Consider the following 15970-nt stretch of genomic DNA (forward strand, 5'->3'; position numbering starts at 1 on the left):
CAAGCGGCTGGCGCCCGGGTCGCGCGACCCTCGGAGAGGGTCGCCTGGCCTCGGGCGACAATTGCCGGTGGTAGATCTAGCTCGGCGGTGGTCGCCCGACCTTGGGCGACGGCCGCCAGCGTCAGATCTAGCTCACCGGCGGCCGTAGGCCCTCGCCGGCGGCCGTAGGCCCTCGCCGGCGGCCGTAGGCCTTCGTCTGCTCCAGCGAAAGGTATGATAGGTTTTTTTTAATAAAAAAAGATAATTCTCAAAATCCTTTGGCAAAAAAAAATTTACCAAACACTACTTGGGTCAAAGTAGCTTTACAAATGATTTTTTATCAAACGCCACTTGCATTTTCCCAAGGGACTTTAGTCTAAAGGTATTTGCATTCCCCCGAGTAGCATTTTAAAAGTTGAATCAAACGGGTCCGTAGTCCAGCGAAAAAGATGATTACATCATTTAGGCGATCGAGTATTATAATATATCAGTGCTTTCAACCAGGAAGTATTCTCTTTGACTTTTTGGGCTATCATTCAAGCGTAGGACTAAATTCTTCGGCGGTTCGAAGTCAAAATGCTAGAATTCATCTATAATAAATAATGCTACGAAGAAGTTCGAGACAATAGTTCGAATTATTCCTCTGATTGGATTTGAAATATTATAACAAGAAAAAAAGGTATGTTATTGCTACAAATGTAATTCTTTTTTGATGTGCAATGCGATCAACATAGGTATATTTTTACTTGAGCGCAATTTATCTCAACTGATCGTATTCATGATAGATTGATTTTATGCTAGTTTTTACTTGAAAATATTTGGAACCGAAAACGGGTATATTTTCTCGATGTATGAATTTCATAAAAAAATCACGTCGAACACTTAACGGTGACTAAGAGGAGCGGTGGGCCCTCATCAGCCCACTTGCTGCTATAAAGTTTACATGAAATACAAACGCGTATACGTATCTTTTCGGCCGTATGCATTTGATTTTTATCGCTAGTTCTGTGGATTGAGCAATTTAGTTGTAGTAGATAATTAGTCCATAAATCGGATCACATTCGAAGATCCGTTTGTTTTCTCTTTGGCTTCTTTTCAAGTACATTTATCAAAGTTCGCAGACTATTCTCAAAACCCAATTTATTTTGGCTGAAAAAAAGAGAGAGGAATGAATGCAACAACAAACAAAAGCGAACAAAGAAAGAGCAAAAGATTCATAGTATGGGCCTGAGAGTTGCAAGTCATCCATGGCCCAAATGGGAATGGACGCTCGTAGAAAGACGAGTCTACCCCTATCTAGCCCCGTAATTTGCGACATCGACACTGACTCACAGAAAAACCCTACTATCGCATGAACCTCGGTGACCCTCGTCACGCGACCCTCACGCGACCTAAGGCCATGGGCGGCCGACCCTCACGCGACCCCGGGGAAACGCGACGGCGGCGGCGTTCCCGGGCCTCCTCCGCAAAACTTCCCAGCTCCGTCTCTGTCCAAGCAGGGGTAAAAACAAGAATACCGATATATTGAGGGCAAGATTCGAAGATGGAAAATTAATTAAACTACGAAGTAGCATTTCGAAAGTTCTATAAGATCGAAGCCGAGTGAGAGTTGCCTTAAACTTTGAGCATTTAAAGTTTAATGTTGTACCAAAGACCTTGAAATTATGTTACTAAATACCAAAATTTTGGTTTAATGGCCTTTGGAGCTCCAAAGCTCTTTGAAAATAATGCGCCAAATGCGGTAGCCAAACTGACACTAGATGGAAAGCTCATGGTTCTCCTTCTCTAAAACTAAAATGCGCATCTCCTTTGATTTCTTTGTTCCTTTGTTCCACCGTTAATCTAGTTGGATTAAACCTCGAGCAAAAATTCTTGCTTCCTTCGCCATATTTTTTAATCTTACGTCGAAAATAGAACGAAATAATCTGTTTCTCGTTAGATCATTATAATAAAATCTGCGACAGATGGCTTATTATCCGATTTATTTAATTAAATCAAGAAAAATCTCCATTATTGAATATTCACTTGGGGAAATGCGCTAATTAAACCACATCGTCAATTTTTTTCCTTGATTATGCAGTCATTCATTCCATTCCATGCAAGCAGATTTGGGGAAATGCCTTGAGGTCTTATGATATCCAACCAATCTAGCATTTAAAAACAATCATTTATGAACTTGTCCATGAGTCCTAGACCTTAGTCAACTTTTTTTACCCCTAACATCCAATCAAATATTTATATCTTCTAGCGTAATTTTTTTTTCTGTAAACCTAGACAAATTACTTGTTTATGTTTTGTTGTTGTCCCGTAGACGTGATGATTTGCGCGATGTTGGAGACTTTATCCCAAACTTTGCATGCCTGATTTTTTGAGAGGTGATAACTCGGGAGCTCGATCGATCCCTCATAAATACAAGGTAATTTAGGATGTGATGAGATGATAATATTAGATGGTGCATCCACGTGATGTCGCTTGTTCGATCTAAATGTTTTTATTTTCAGAAAAATCAATTTATTGTCATCATTGGTGGAGTGGCCCACGACTTTGTGCCTTTTCACCCAACGGGGCTTAAAAGTCAACATAACTTTGGGAGCTCAAACAAAAAGCAATTCTTTACCATGAATGTTTTAGTAAGATCCATAACTTACGAAAAAAGTTATACCGGATTTGAGTACTGCTATGAATGCTATACATAAGTAGATATTGTCACTCGCAGTTTCAAACCAAAAGATTACATTTGAAGATAATCGCAAAATTCTTACACGTTATTATTAATGATGGGTTTGTAGAGCACAAACTCCAGTTTGAATTATTATTTAACTATCGTAATATAATATTCATCATGTAATAAGAAAAAAAAGCCACGTTACATTGAGGAGTCAAAAACCTGAACGAGTGAATTGTTAGAATTTTTTCTTGCGATTTACTAAATTATGGATTTACCTAATTTCAGGTATATTATCGAGAACGGCTGATTCACAACCCGAGGCTGTCGTATTCTCATCATTTTATCCCGTTAATATCTTTCAACGAACCAAAATAATTTCAGGAAGAGAGGAGATAAAAGCCCAAAGTAAGAAGAAGAAATTAGGGGTAAAGAATCCCATAAATAGTTTCTAAAACTTTCATTACAATAATATATCTCTAATTTGAGGTTAGTTTGTTGAAAAACTAAGATAAAGGTGGATATGCTTGGTCGGTTCCAAATAAATTCTAATCCCATAAAAAAATTTAAATATTTTCAATAGATAAAATGAGATCATTAGAATATACTTAAAATTTGATAAGAGTTAGTTACTTGAAAAATTAGGAGAAAGGGAGATCTATGCCTGCTCCAAATAAATTGCAATGATTCATACAAAATAATAATCTAAATAATCTAATTCCCATTAATTTTTCTCATGCCAATATCAAATGTTTTGCGGTACAACCTTATTAACCGCTTATCACCTTTCTAGTAAATTCTTAAGGTTAAGATTAGGCTACCATAAATCAGTTAGTAACTTGTAAACACGGTTAGCCATTCCGTGTATAATAAAGTAAATTTCCCTTTTCTTCATATTGGAAAATTATTATCTCCGTTGCAAAAGTAAATTCCGTTATGTCAATGACTAGTGATTTGGTCGTATTCCAATTATTCATCTAGGTTTAAAGGTAAATTAAAAACTATCAGCAATTTTGTTTATAACTATTACATATGACTTCAGTAACTTGTAGACAAGGTCAGAACTATACTTGAAAAGTTGAGTACAAGCAAGTTAAATTACCAATGAGTTTTCTAGGGGTTTGGTAATTCCCCAAATCAAAAATTAATTTTCAAGAATTCGAGCAACTTTTCATTTAATTTTAACTCATCGAAAACAAGTACAGCTATTCGTGCCCATGCTCTTGAATTCGTGAAATGGATTAGCTGAAAGCGGTTGGATGGATCGCGGTTGCATCTTATTTGATACTATCATCTTCGAAATCCAACGGTGGATATGGCTTCGATCCGACCTCTAATGCCTTAAAAAAGGAGGTCGCATTCCGTCTGAAGTTATGTTACACTTTACAAGTTTACATCCACTGAAAAAATCAATTTCTGAAACGAAAGATATTTAAATTTATGGCTCTCTCGCGAGTTCTCGCAACACTACAATCTGCACAGTCTTTCGGATGCACAAATGTTCCAACCAACATCGCAAAGCTGAAGGATTTCTCTCAAGGTTAGTAAACTATTTTCTTACCCATTCCTCCGTTGTTGTTCCGATGATTCTGCCACTGTTTTGAAACGGGTTATTTCGTTAGGATCGATTCCGTTGATCAAAAGAAAGAAATTTATCTCGCAGTTTCTTGACCGTTGCTTTTGCTGTAAGCGATTGATTAACTCTTCGATCATTTTCATGATGGGGGAGTCGATCGATGTCTGGAGAGAATTCTTCAGAACGACGGGCACCGATGTCTTCGAGTTCATCGACAAGGCGATCACGATCGCCGCACTCGATTGGCCCGAAGATTTTCCGTTACGAAGAGGCCGTATCGCGGAGCGGCTGCTCTCACGAGAGACGACTCGGGAGGGAGGTGATTGTGCAGCCTCGAGTAGAGAAAGCAAGGCAAACAGAGGCCAGGGTAATGCTGCGAGCAATGCGGTGAGCATAGAATACCGCCATGGAGAAGCTGAGGCATTCAGCGGTCATATCAAAGATACCTCTCAAGTTGTTTGTGAAGTTCTGAGGATCAAGCAGGTTTTGGACAATAGCCGACATGAGGTCAATGTCCTAACTCTGAATTTGGTCCATCAATGGCTTATTTCTGATTCTTGTCCGTTCTTTACCCATTGTTTTCGAATCTAAATGGTTTTCGGAGATAAATGTGTGGATGCACTATTAAAAGTCGCTTCTAGTCCTTTTCCTGTGGAGTGCATGCAATCTAACTTAGTATCGTTTCTTGGTATGACAGTCTGATTCCGTGCTACTTGAATCATTGAGAAGACTTCGGTCCATGACTATCACTTTGGATACATTGAAGGTTTGATTGATATTCTATAGCGAGCGGTATATGCTTTTTGCATCAATAGTTAGTATTTTACTAATTTAATTTCTCTGATTTGTCGCAGAAAACTAAGATCGGAATAAGCGTCAACAATCTCCGAAGGAATCGTGGATCAAACCAGATTGCGCAACTTGCCCACGACATTACTATGTACGGAGTGAAAGGCATTCTTTTTGCATAGTGTCTGGTTTATGGTACAAAATAAGGCCATTTCACGGAATTTTTCTGTCCAATTTGGTCCCGCAAGAGCACGATCGGCTGTACTCACTGCTCGATTCTTTTCGTCGCAGGGGATGGAAGGCTATGGTCAAAGAGATTTACCGTGGCACAGAGGATGTTGCTGGTATTAATTTACTGCACATTCTCGTTCTTTGAGTCCCCACGTGCTGAGTTCTTCTTAACCGTGTGCTTGACTTCTTTTATAGGTCCTTGCAACATCAGAGACGGAACAACATCTTCCGTCAAGAACCAGAAGAACATCAGGAAACCAGGACAAGAACAATACGACTTCAACCAGGCCGGTTCACTTGCTAACAGGAACCGGAGGCAAAAACTGAAGCGGCGCCAGTGCGTTGTGAAGCCCAATACGTCCACAAACGCTAACTCAAGGACAATCCCCCCAAGCGAGATTGCGTCATGGAAGTTTGAGAAGGAGAGAATGCTTCAGTTGCAAAACTCAAATGGATCAGTCGCGGGGGGCAAAAGACCACTTGCGTGTCAACGGGACGTAAGTAGAATAACAAATTTAATTTCCAAGTACCCTTGCAACCAAAATAACTGACTTGTTCATTTGGTTCAATCAGAAGATCAAATCCTCCAACAAAGTTGTAGCGGAGATGAACCATGAAGCCACCAGGAGGAAGAGGCGTCGGATAGTACAGGTATTGGATCTATGTGATCACCCCAAGATGGCAGCGAGTCGTAAGGCTCCGTGAGCAACAACTAGAAAAGCTCATCGGCAGAGGGAGATTTCGCAGAGCCTGGTTTCATCCATTTGAAGTCCAAAATTCCAGAGCTGACAATTTTGCACCGAGAGACCGATGTTACTGGACTGGTGATCGAGCAAGTGTTCTATAGTTCTCTTCTTAGTTGAACACAATTAAGACCACTGGGAGTTAATCATTAGAGTCGTATTCTAGGAGGTGATGATGATGTATTTTCTACCAGAAATTGTATCTAGCAACCTGTAATCAAAACCGTAATTTCTGTGCATTAAGATGCAAGTTTGTTTTTACTGCTTGGGCGTCTCACGTTCTCCTACTACAAATTGCTTCTGTGGCCATAAGAAATGGATCACTAACGAATTGGATGTGCTTTGTGTCTGTAGAATTTAGCTCGTTAAATTCGATTATAACACAGGAGACCACCACTTTCTCTGAATGAAGTTAGAATGAGTTTGGCTTGTAAGTTAGGAGTGGTTTTATCACCGAAGGAGATATGTAGCAAGCAACTGAAATTAACAAAAGAAAAAAAAATGGTCTTCCTGAGCTAGGAGAAAAAGCAACAGAGGATGTCACAAAGACGAGTACAAACAGTTGTTGCAGATGAACATGACACCCTGGCATGAAATGTTGTTGTCTGCAGCATAAAAGAAAAGGACAACACATCTGGAAACAACATCAAGGTTAAAAGATATCACCAACAGATATTAGCAAGTGCTTTTCCGAAAGTCGAGGTTAGGATCAACCGTTCCAATCATCCCCTGATACTATGCCGACACATAATGCAACAACAAGCACTCGTGCATCAATGACGAGCCAGTTCCTCCACCGACAGAGAGGCATACTTGGAAACCTTCATAAAAAAGACCACGCAAAAGTTATGGCATCTCCGCACAGGAGTTGTTCCTGTAACTTGAAGTCCCCTAGCTACATCAGTCATGCACCAACTAAAAGAAAGGAAATCAACACACCAAACAGAGCAGAGGACAGTAAAATAAAATTATTCCCGGGAAAAAAGGTGCATGCAAATGTAACATTACGTGATCCATAAGATTAGCTATGATGTTTCTTAAACGTTTATTAGCTACAGATGAAAGTTTATCAACCCATCCTTACTGGAGCCTACCAACCTAGAACAGATGATTAAGTACAATCAATCTTTACCTTGAAGACAGTCGCAGTTCTCAGCCTCCTTCTCACAACATCAGGAACTGCTTTAATAAGCTCAGTGCCTTCACTATAGTGTCCCTTTGCCCAGTTATTACCAGCAGCAGATTGCCCAAATACAAAGTCATCAGGCCTGAAGGGACCAGTTCGAACGCTGTCCATGGTGCCTGGTTCAAGATCCATCAGCACAGCTCGAGGAACAAATCTACCACAAGATGCCTCAATTGTAGTATACATTGACACGCTCAAGCTGCAGCCTGCAGATCAGATGTCTCAGTTCACCGACCCGTCGGATACCATGTTCGTCACAGATGACTTCCCCAAATTTGGATCCAGTCTGGTTACCACATTGTCCGCCTTGAACATGAAGGATCTCTCATCTTTCCTGCATTCACTACAAACCAAAATTGGTATCAACCGCATACGGTTATGACCAAATTCAAGTTCGTATTGTTTGTTATACCTAACTTTATGGAATGCAATTTAGACTATAGCCACCTAAGTCATCTGTCTTTCTCAAGCACAGCTGATCATAGAAATGACAAACAGAGCGACTGAGCTAGCAAGGTAGATCATGACTGTCTAGGCATCAGATCAAGCGACTCTCTTTCCCTGATAAAGAAAACGAAAGATACTGCCATATGACCAACTCCAACTCGAAAACAAGCCAGTTTACTCATTAAAAAAAACAACCTCGCTTCTTGCATCGCTGATTCTTGAAGATGCAACTAGCCTTGTCTAATAAATGAAAATGGACACCGAAGTATAAAGCATTAAAGGATTTCAGCATAACAAACATTGATCTGTGTTTTAAGCAGTTTCTGCAGTTAGATCAGAGCACGCATGAGCCGCAACTTCCACAGAGCATATGCAAAAACGAAATATCAAGCGAAGTTCTCAGTGATTGCCCGGGGAAAAGACCACAATCCATAACAATTCCAACCAGCCAAGATACACATGGATTTCGCAGCAGAAGCACACAGATTGAAAGCATTTCCAGCGACAGCATTTGAATCAAGCAAACTAACGCCTCATGAATTGCGACCGAAACTAAGAGATCTCCTCAATTCTCCAAAATGCGAGAGAAAAGGAACCATAATGAAAGAAGAAGTGATCTGTCCTTGCACTTTATTATTTGAAGTGGAATGTTTTTCAGTCGAGCAAACATGTTGATCTTTACACTAACCTTTTTGCTAAATTTCGATAGGAAGCTCGTGGGAGTATAACCATATAAATTTCCTTCATCGCAATTTAATCACGAGGGCTTTTTGCACTGTATTTCTAGTGTAAAAGTGCTCTTTCGTACAGAAATTGTCCCTCTAAACGCGAATTGTTAGGATCCTTATGTGTGACGCTCCATCCAACTTGATGTGTGATGACCATGAATTCAAGGAGTGTCCACTGGTGGAGAAGATACTTTTGCAATTCAAATGCATGCATATTTGAGATCATCGATCAAGCTATTACATTGGTAGTGGAAGATTACCCTAAGCGATTCAAATTCTTGCGGCCCGACATTGGGGAGAAACTCTACCTGTACCATTTATGTGGATGCTTGAGGCATAGCGACGATGAGCACCCTGATCTCGTAATGCACAATAACATGGTGGTGAACGGAATGTGCGACCCAACCTAAAAAATGAGTACGTTCCATTGAAATAGATCTAGAGCACGGCCTAAATGAAGGGACGTATCGAGAACCGAAACAGAACGATCACGCAAAAAATAGAGAAAATAGACGATGCACGAATTTACCCAGGTTCACCCTCGATTAGGGCTACGTCCCGCAAAGAGATTTCACTATGTTTTCGGCCATACCCACTCAACTCTACAATGATCGAAAACGAGCAAAATATATATATGCCCCAAACGGCTCAAAACCTAAACCTATACGAAATCTCTTAATCTCGCACTATATGGGCCACCCAAACCCGTTGAGGTTTCGGGCGCGCCTCGAGCCCCCGCTCGCTCACCGGCGAGCGAGGCAATGGAACCCTCGCCGGGGCGCCGCTCGAACCCCGCTCACGACCGGCAAAGGCATTTGCAGCCGTGTTGGGGCGCCGCCCCGAACCCCGCATTCCACACGCATGGGTCACATGTCGTCCAACAACACTTCAGTTTCCCTAAGCTCACGTGGGCGTACCTGGTGTGAGAAACAAGGGTCCCCGAAGTATTCGCCAACTCCAACACTAAATAACCATAGTGGTAGAAAAGGTGAGGACGAACATGCCGTGCTTGACACATTCGATGTCAGCAATCACAGCTACAAGGAAGCTAAGGTGTTCAAACGATGAAATGGACAAAGCGGATGAGACTCTCGAAGAGGTTCTCAGGATCTAGCAGATTATGATTAACAGTCAAAATGAGGTACAAATTTAACTGGGTTGTTGCTTCTCCCCTAAGACACCAGTCAGTTTGCTTCCTCTTATACTTTCTAGGGTTTCCGACCGTGCCGTAATTTCATTGGTGCAGTCTTGAACAGGAATCTGCGATGCACTGAGGAAGCTACAGCTCAAGACTAATATCCGTCGGAATCCATGAGGTTAGACTATAATCAATCTGCCTTTTTGAGCAGAAAAGTGGGGTTTTGATCGTTCTGCAGATCTCTAGGGTTTACATGGATGGATCACGGTTTGAAAAGTCGTTAAAGCTCGGCCACCCGCTTTTTCTCTGACCACCTTATATCTGTAGTTCAAACGTTAGCCGCCATGTCTGTGACAGTTGAATTGGTATGTTCGGCTTGCTTTTGCATTTAAGATGGTCCTTACTTTGTGATATGAGTACAGTATGTAAAATCTCTTTCGTGAAAAAGGTAAACTTCTGAACGGCTACACTCTCGAATTAAAAAAGGTAATTCGTCAATTAATTAATCATTAAACGCGTGCGCGTTTGCATTTTTTTTATTTATATGAATTTTGCTTTATGTATATGCTGGCGATAATATTAATTTTCTGATTTACCAAATCTGCTCGTACTTTGTAGAGTTTTATGCGTTGAGATTGTTAATAACTTTACCTTTTGGATAATTAGGATATAATCAAGTATCAACTATAACTCTGCACGACATGACCAAGCACATAAGCGGGTCTAGTGTACATATATGTATTATACATGCATATGCATACAAAATAAATGAAATTGCAAACAAAATTCCGTACATGCCCCCATACTATTTGAATCTGTGTCATAGCCTGGGAGAGAAATCCATTTACCTTTTAGTACTCTCTAAAAGTCATATATTTATTGCATGATTTATGTATGTATGGGCATTTGAGATTTTTCAATGGCATCGTTTGTTAAATCAAGGGATATGTCAATCAAAACCTTAAATCGATGAACCGTGAATTGAGGATCGAATTGAATCGTAACAGCATGAGGTGAAATACTTAAAATTTCTTAAATAATCAATGTATTTAATATATTTTAGTAAGAACCATGAGTTATAATAAAGATATCTCGGTTTTATGAGTACATGTTATGAATGTCATGCGTAAGTAGATATTGTCCCTCGCTGCTTTTTAAACCAAGAGATTCCATTTGAGGGCAATGATGAATTTTTATACGTTATTATTTTACGATGGGTTTGTAAAGCACAAAATCTAGCTGAAGTTATTATTTAACTATCAGAACATGATATTCATAATAAAATTCGAAAAAGAAAAGTCACATTATTTAATGGTAAACATATCGAATCAAAGATATTCACGAGTAGACATATATTTTCTTGCGATTCAATAAACCCTAGATTCACCTAATATTAGGTATATTGTTTAGATCAGAATCGAATTGGGAGAAATGGATCGAGAATCGATTGGTTCACAGCCCCAGGCGATCGTATTCTCGTTAATATCTTTCAACCAACCAAAAATATTTCAGAAAGATTAGGAGAAATTAAAGAGATTATATTTGTAGTGTCTACGGCTTACTTTTAGCTTTAGTTGTGTCGTTTGTTCAATGTTGTTCTGGAAACTATAAATTCTGAACTCTTGGTGTTTTTTCCTAAAAAAAAGTTGAAATAATGGAATCAAGTAAATCATTATAAAAATATCGAAATTTCTAAAATTTCTATTCACTGCATCATAATATCTCTAATTCGATGACAGTTAGTCTGTTGAAAAGTTAAGATGAAGGTGAATATACTTGGTCGGTTCCAAATAAATTGTAATCCCATGAAAAGTTTCAAAAAATTTCACTAGACAAATATTAATAATGAGATGGTTAGAATATATTTAAAATTTTATGAAAGTTAGTTACTTGAACAATTAGGAGAAAGGTAGATCATGCTGTTTCAATTCCAAATAAATTCCAATCATTCATACAAAATAATAATCTGTATAATCTTTTTCCTATTTACTTCTCTCATGCTAATATCAAATTTTTTTCGGTACGACCTTATTAACTTTTTAGTAACTTCTCAAGGGTAAATTAGTCCACCGTCAGTTAGTTGGCAACTGTTAAACATGGTTAGTCATCTTGCATTATAAAAAAATAAGTTTTCATAATTTTTCATATTGATTAGTAATTATCTCTGTGGCAAAAGTATGTTGGTTAGCAATTATCTCTAATACAAAAGTAAATTCTGTAATATCAAAAACTAGTAATTTGATCATATTCTAATAATTTATCTAGCTAAAAAAATTCCATAAATCAGATCCTAGAAACTTTACATTTAATTCAAATTTACAAACTTATAAAAAATAAATACAGCAATCCATACCTATTTTCTCGAATTCAATAAATGGGTTAGCAAAAAGCGATCATATGAATTGCAGTGCATTTTAATGGATAATAGAAGAAGAGACGCGGTTCGGATCTCAAATGAGCATGATTATAATCTTTAAAATCCAATGGTGGAGATGGCCTCGCTGTGTTATGATCTAAGATAGGAAAGTCATTTAAATTCCCCTTGTCTTGGCTACGGACACTCAAACGTTACTATTTTGAAACGGGTTATTTCGTTAGGATCAATTCGGTTGATCAAAGAAAAAAATTTATCTCGCAGTTTCTTGACCGTTGCTTGCGCTGTAAGCTTGTTGATCGTTTCCACGATGGGGGAGTCCGCTCAATGTATGGAAAGTATTCTTCAAAACGACAACGAACACCGATGTCTTCGAGTTCATTGACAAGGCGATCACGATCGCCGCACTCGATTGTCCGAAAGATTTTGTCACTAAGAGGCCGTATCGCGGAGCAATTGTTCTTGTGCGAGACGACTCGGGGCGGAGGTGACTGTGCAGCCGCGAGTAAAGAAAGCAAGGTGAAGGGTGACGTGGGTAATGCTGCGCATGATGTGTTGAGCATAAAGTACAGGCATGGAGAAGCTGAGGCACTCGATGATGATATTGAAGGGGTCTCTCGAGTTCTAAGTATTAAGCAGCTTTTGGACAATAATCGACATGAGGTCAGACAGTTTGGTCCATTGCCCGCAAGTTTCTGTTACTTGTCCAGTTTTTACCATTGATTTCGAATCTAAATGGGTTTCCGAAATAAATGTGTCAATAGATTGTTAAAAGTCGCTTCTAGTTCTCTTCGTTCTAGAGATCTTGTGTAGTGCGTGCACTTTAACTCATTTCTGTTTCATGGTATAACAGTCTGATTCCGCACTACATGAATCACTAAGAAATGAGTATCACTTTGGATATATTGGAGGTTTGATTGAAATTCTATATCGAGTAACATATTCTTTTTGCATCGACGACAACCTGTATTTTCTTTGCGTAATTTCTCCAATGATGGGGAGATGCGCATTTATATACAAGTACAGGCCTAACTACAACCGTAGATTTCTCCTCAATCTAATTGTGGAGATCGCATCTCCCATCTATCAACTACCGGCATTTATTATAAGAGTCTACATTTATAATACTGTCCGTCCCTTGGAGTATTCTAGAATACACAAGAAAACCCTTGGACGTGGAATCCTCATGGTCCGCCCTTTCTTCATGGATCAATCACAGGCCTTCGTTCAGAAACCCTCGAGATCGATTCAATTCTCTAAACCGTGATACATGTAAGAATAAACTACTTAAATACACTTTCCCAGCGAACATGCCCTTCAATTGTTCGACCAATTGTCCAACTGGGATGTGATGTCAGCTTCGGCCACTACGTTTGTAGCCGCCGCCACGACGAGGGCCACCCATCTGTTCTCAAGGGTGCTCGCTTCAAATATCAGACCCAATGAATTCACATTCGGCACAGCAATTCATTCGTCGAAGAAAAATGCGGTTTCACGGAATGCAGTGGTTTGTGGCCATAGCCAGGGAAAAGTGCCAAAAAAGTCCTAAACCTTTTGCATTAGTGCCAATTTAGTCCTAAACCTTTTTTTTGTGCCAATTCAGTCCTAAACCCTTTGCATTGGTGCCAATTTAATCTTAAACCTTTTTTTGGTGCCAATTAAGTCCTAAAACTTTTAAATTGATGCCAATTCAGTTCTAAACCTTTTGTTTTTGTGTCAATTTAGTCCTTTCGGCCAATTTTGACCTGAATTTGCCGACGTGGACGCCTGCCGGCCAGCGATCGGTCACTTTGCCGACGTGGCGCCGACTTTAATAATATTTTAATATTTTTTGAATTTTCTTTTTCTTTTTTTTTCACTTTTTTTTTTGTTCTCTCCCTCCTTCCTCTGGCCCATCGCCGGTCCGGCAACCGGCCCAGAGGCCAGAGGCCGGCGAGGTCGAGCTCGCCGGCCACTGGCGAGGGCGAGCCTCGCCTTGGTCGGGCGAGGCTCGACCCCTCGCCGAAGGCCTCAGCGAGGGCAAGCCTCGCCATGGTCAGGTGAGGCCCGACCTCGCCAGATCGCCCTCGCCGCGGCCTCCGGTGAGGGCTCGAGTCTTGCCTTGGTCGGGCGAGGCTCGACCTCGCCGGATCTGGCGAGGTCCGGCCTCGCCCGACCATGGCGAGGCTTGCCCTCGCCACGGCCTCCGGTGAGGGCTCGAGCCTTGCCTTGGTCGGGCGAGGCTCGCCCTCGCCGCGGCCTCCAACGAGGGTCGAGCCTCGCCCGACCAAGGCAAGGCTCGCCTCAAGCGCCGTGGGCGAGGTTGAGCTGCTGCTGAGGCTGCGCCGGACCGGCGACCGGCCAGAGGAAGGAGGGAGAGAACCAAAAAAAAAAAGTGGAAAAAAAAAGAAAAAGAAAATTCAAAAAATATTAAAATATTATTAAAGTCGGCGCCGGTGACCGGCCCCTGGCCAGCAGGCGTCCACGTCGGCAAATTCCGGTCAAAATTGGCCTGAAGGACTAAATTGGCACAAAAACAAAAGGTTTAGGACTGAATTGGCACCAATTTAAAAAGTTTAGGACTTAATTGACACCAAAAAAAGATTTAGGACTAAATTGGCACCAATGCAAAAAGTTTAGGACTAAATTGGCACCAATGCAAAAGGTTTAAGACTTTTTTGGCACTTTTTCCCCGTAGCCAAGCTGGTCACTTAAAATGTACCCGCCACGGGAAAGCACCACGCAATTGGACTAAGCTGAAGGCAAGAAAAATCTTCAACTATTCACTTTGAATTTTGCTCGGGGAGCAATTAAACCACCGATGTCATTTTTGCATTTCTTGAATTTTCAGTCATTCGTTCCACTACTTAGAAGCAGATTTGGGAACTGCTGTGTTGTCTTAATCAAGTGATTTAGCACTAAAAAAAATCATTAGACTTGCCTTTGAGTCTTGGCTTTACATTAGATTCTGAATTTAATGACCCTTAAAAGCATACGTGGGATCTTCCCGCATGCTCACAAATGGCATTTGGGGAAATTTTGTTACCTTTCTATTGTGGGGGTCTTGCATGCTCACAGATGGTAAATGGGGCAATTGTTTTGGTACCCGTTTTACCCCTAATATCCAAATAAATCATTTATATTTTCTAACGTAATTTTCTTTTTGTACACGTTGACAATTAATCATCCTTGTTTTGTCGTCCATTAGGCGCGATGATTTGCTCGATGTTAGAGACTTTCTCCACAAACGTTGCATGATCGATTATTTGCAAAGTGACAAACCAATTAAGAATCCGACTTGTTCTCAATTGGTACGAGGTAATTTATCACATGGTGAGATAATGATATCTCATGATATGTTGATGTGGTATCACTAAATCAATCGAAATATTTTTATTTTTAGAAAATCTAATTTATTGCCATCGGTGGTGGGAGTGACTTTTTGGGGCTGGAATGTCGATAGAACTTCGGGAGAGCAAACAAAAACCCATTTTTTGTGTCTCACTTGATTCACTGGGTAGGACCATGATTCTAATAATAGTATTACTTATAATAAAGATATCTCAGTTTTCCAACAACATAGTTTATTAAATTGGGATGCAAATTGTCAATCGGAACCTTAAAACGATGAATCGTATCGTGGATCGGAATCAAATTGAATCGTAAGAGTATTTAGCAAAACACTTCAATTTAAAGAAGTACTATTTAATATGAATATATTAGCGGGATCCATGCCTTATAATAAAGATATCTCAATTTTGAGTACATGTTATGAATACTATGCATAAATAGATATTGTCACTTGCTACCTTTTAAACCGAAAGATTACATTGAAGATCATGGCAAATTCTTAAAAGCGTTATTATTTTAAATTATTATTTTAAATTATTATTTTAACTACATAAACAATATCCATCATAAAATACGAAAAGACAAGGCAGCATCATTTTGTGGTAGATATGTCAAATTAAAAATATTCATGAGCAAGTCCATGGAATTTTTTCTCGCAATTCAATAAATTGTAGGTTCACATAATATTAGATACATTATTCAGATTAAAATCAAATTGTAAGAAATAGATCGGAATCAACTGATTCTCAGCCTAAGGCAATTGTAGTTGATCATTTTATCCGGT

At 39.9% G+C, this 15970-nt stretch overlaps 1 protein-coding gene and 1 pseudogene across 1 annotated transcript; one reads left to right on the forward strand and one right to left on the reverse strand.

The window, feature by feature from the left end:
• Window positions 1-4125: 4125 nt before the first annotated feature.
• On the forward strand, window positions 4126-6244 carry LOC115683322 (probable mediator of RNA polymerase II transcription subunit 26b). Its single transcript, XM_056315496.1, has 7 exons — window positions 4126-4184; window positions 4267-4727; window positions 4918-4986; window positions 5075-5160; window positions 5301-5353; window positions 5436-5737; window positions 5814-6244. The coding sequence occupies exons 2-7, from the start codon at window positions 4362-4364 to the stop codon at window positions 5943-5945; spliced, it is 1008 nt and encodes a 335-aa protein (XP_056171471.1). The 5' UTR covers window positions 4126-4184; window positions 4267-4361; the 3' UTR covers window positions 5946-6244.
• A 474-nt stretch (window positions 6245-6718) lies between these two features.
• LOC130139154 (tubulin beta-3 chain-like) lies at window positions 6719-7355 on the reverse strand (annotated as a pseudogene).
• Between the last annotated feature and the right edge of the window lie 8615 nt (window positions 7356-15970).

The sequence above is a fragment of the Syzygium oleosum genome, unplaced genomic scaffold (genome assembly GCF_021117445.2).
Source record: "Syzygium oleosum isolate NSW1041296 unplaced genomic scaffold, Sole_v2.1 Sole_v2.10, whole genome shotgun sequence".
Classification (NCBI taxonomy): domain Eukaryota; kingdom Viridiplantae; phylum Streptophyta; class Magnoliopsida; order Myrtales; family Myrtaceae; genus Syzygium; species Syzygium oleosum.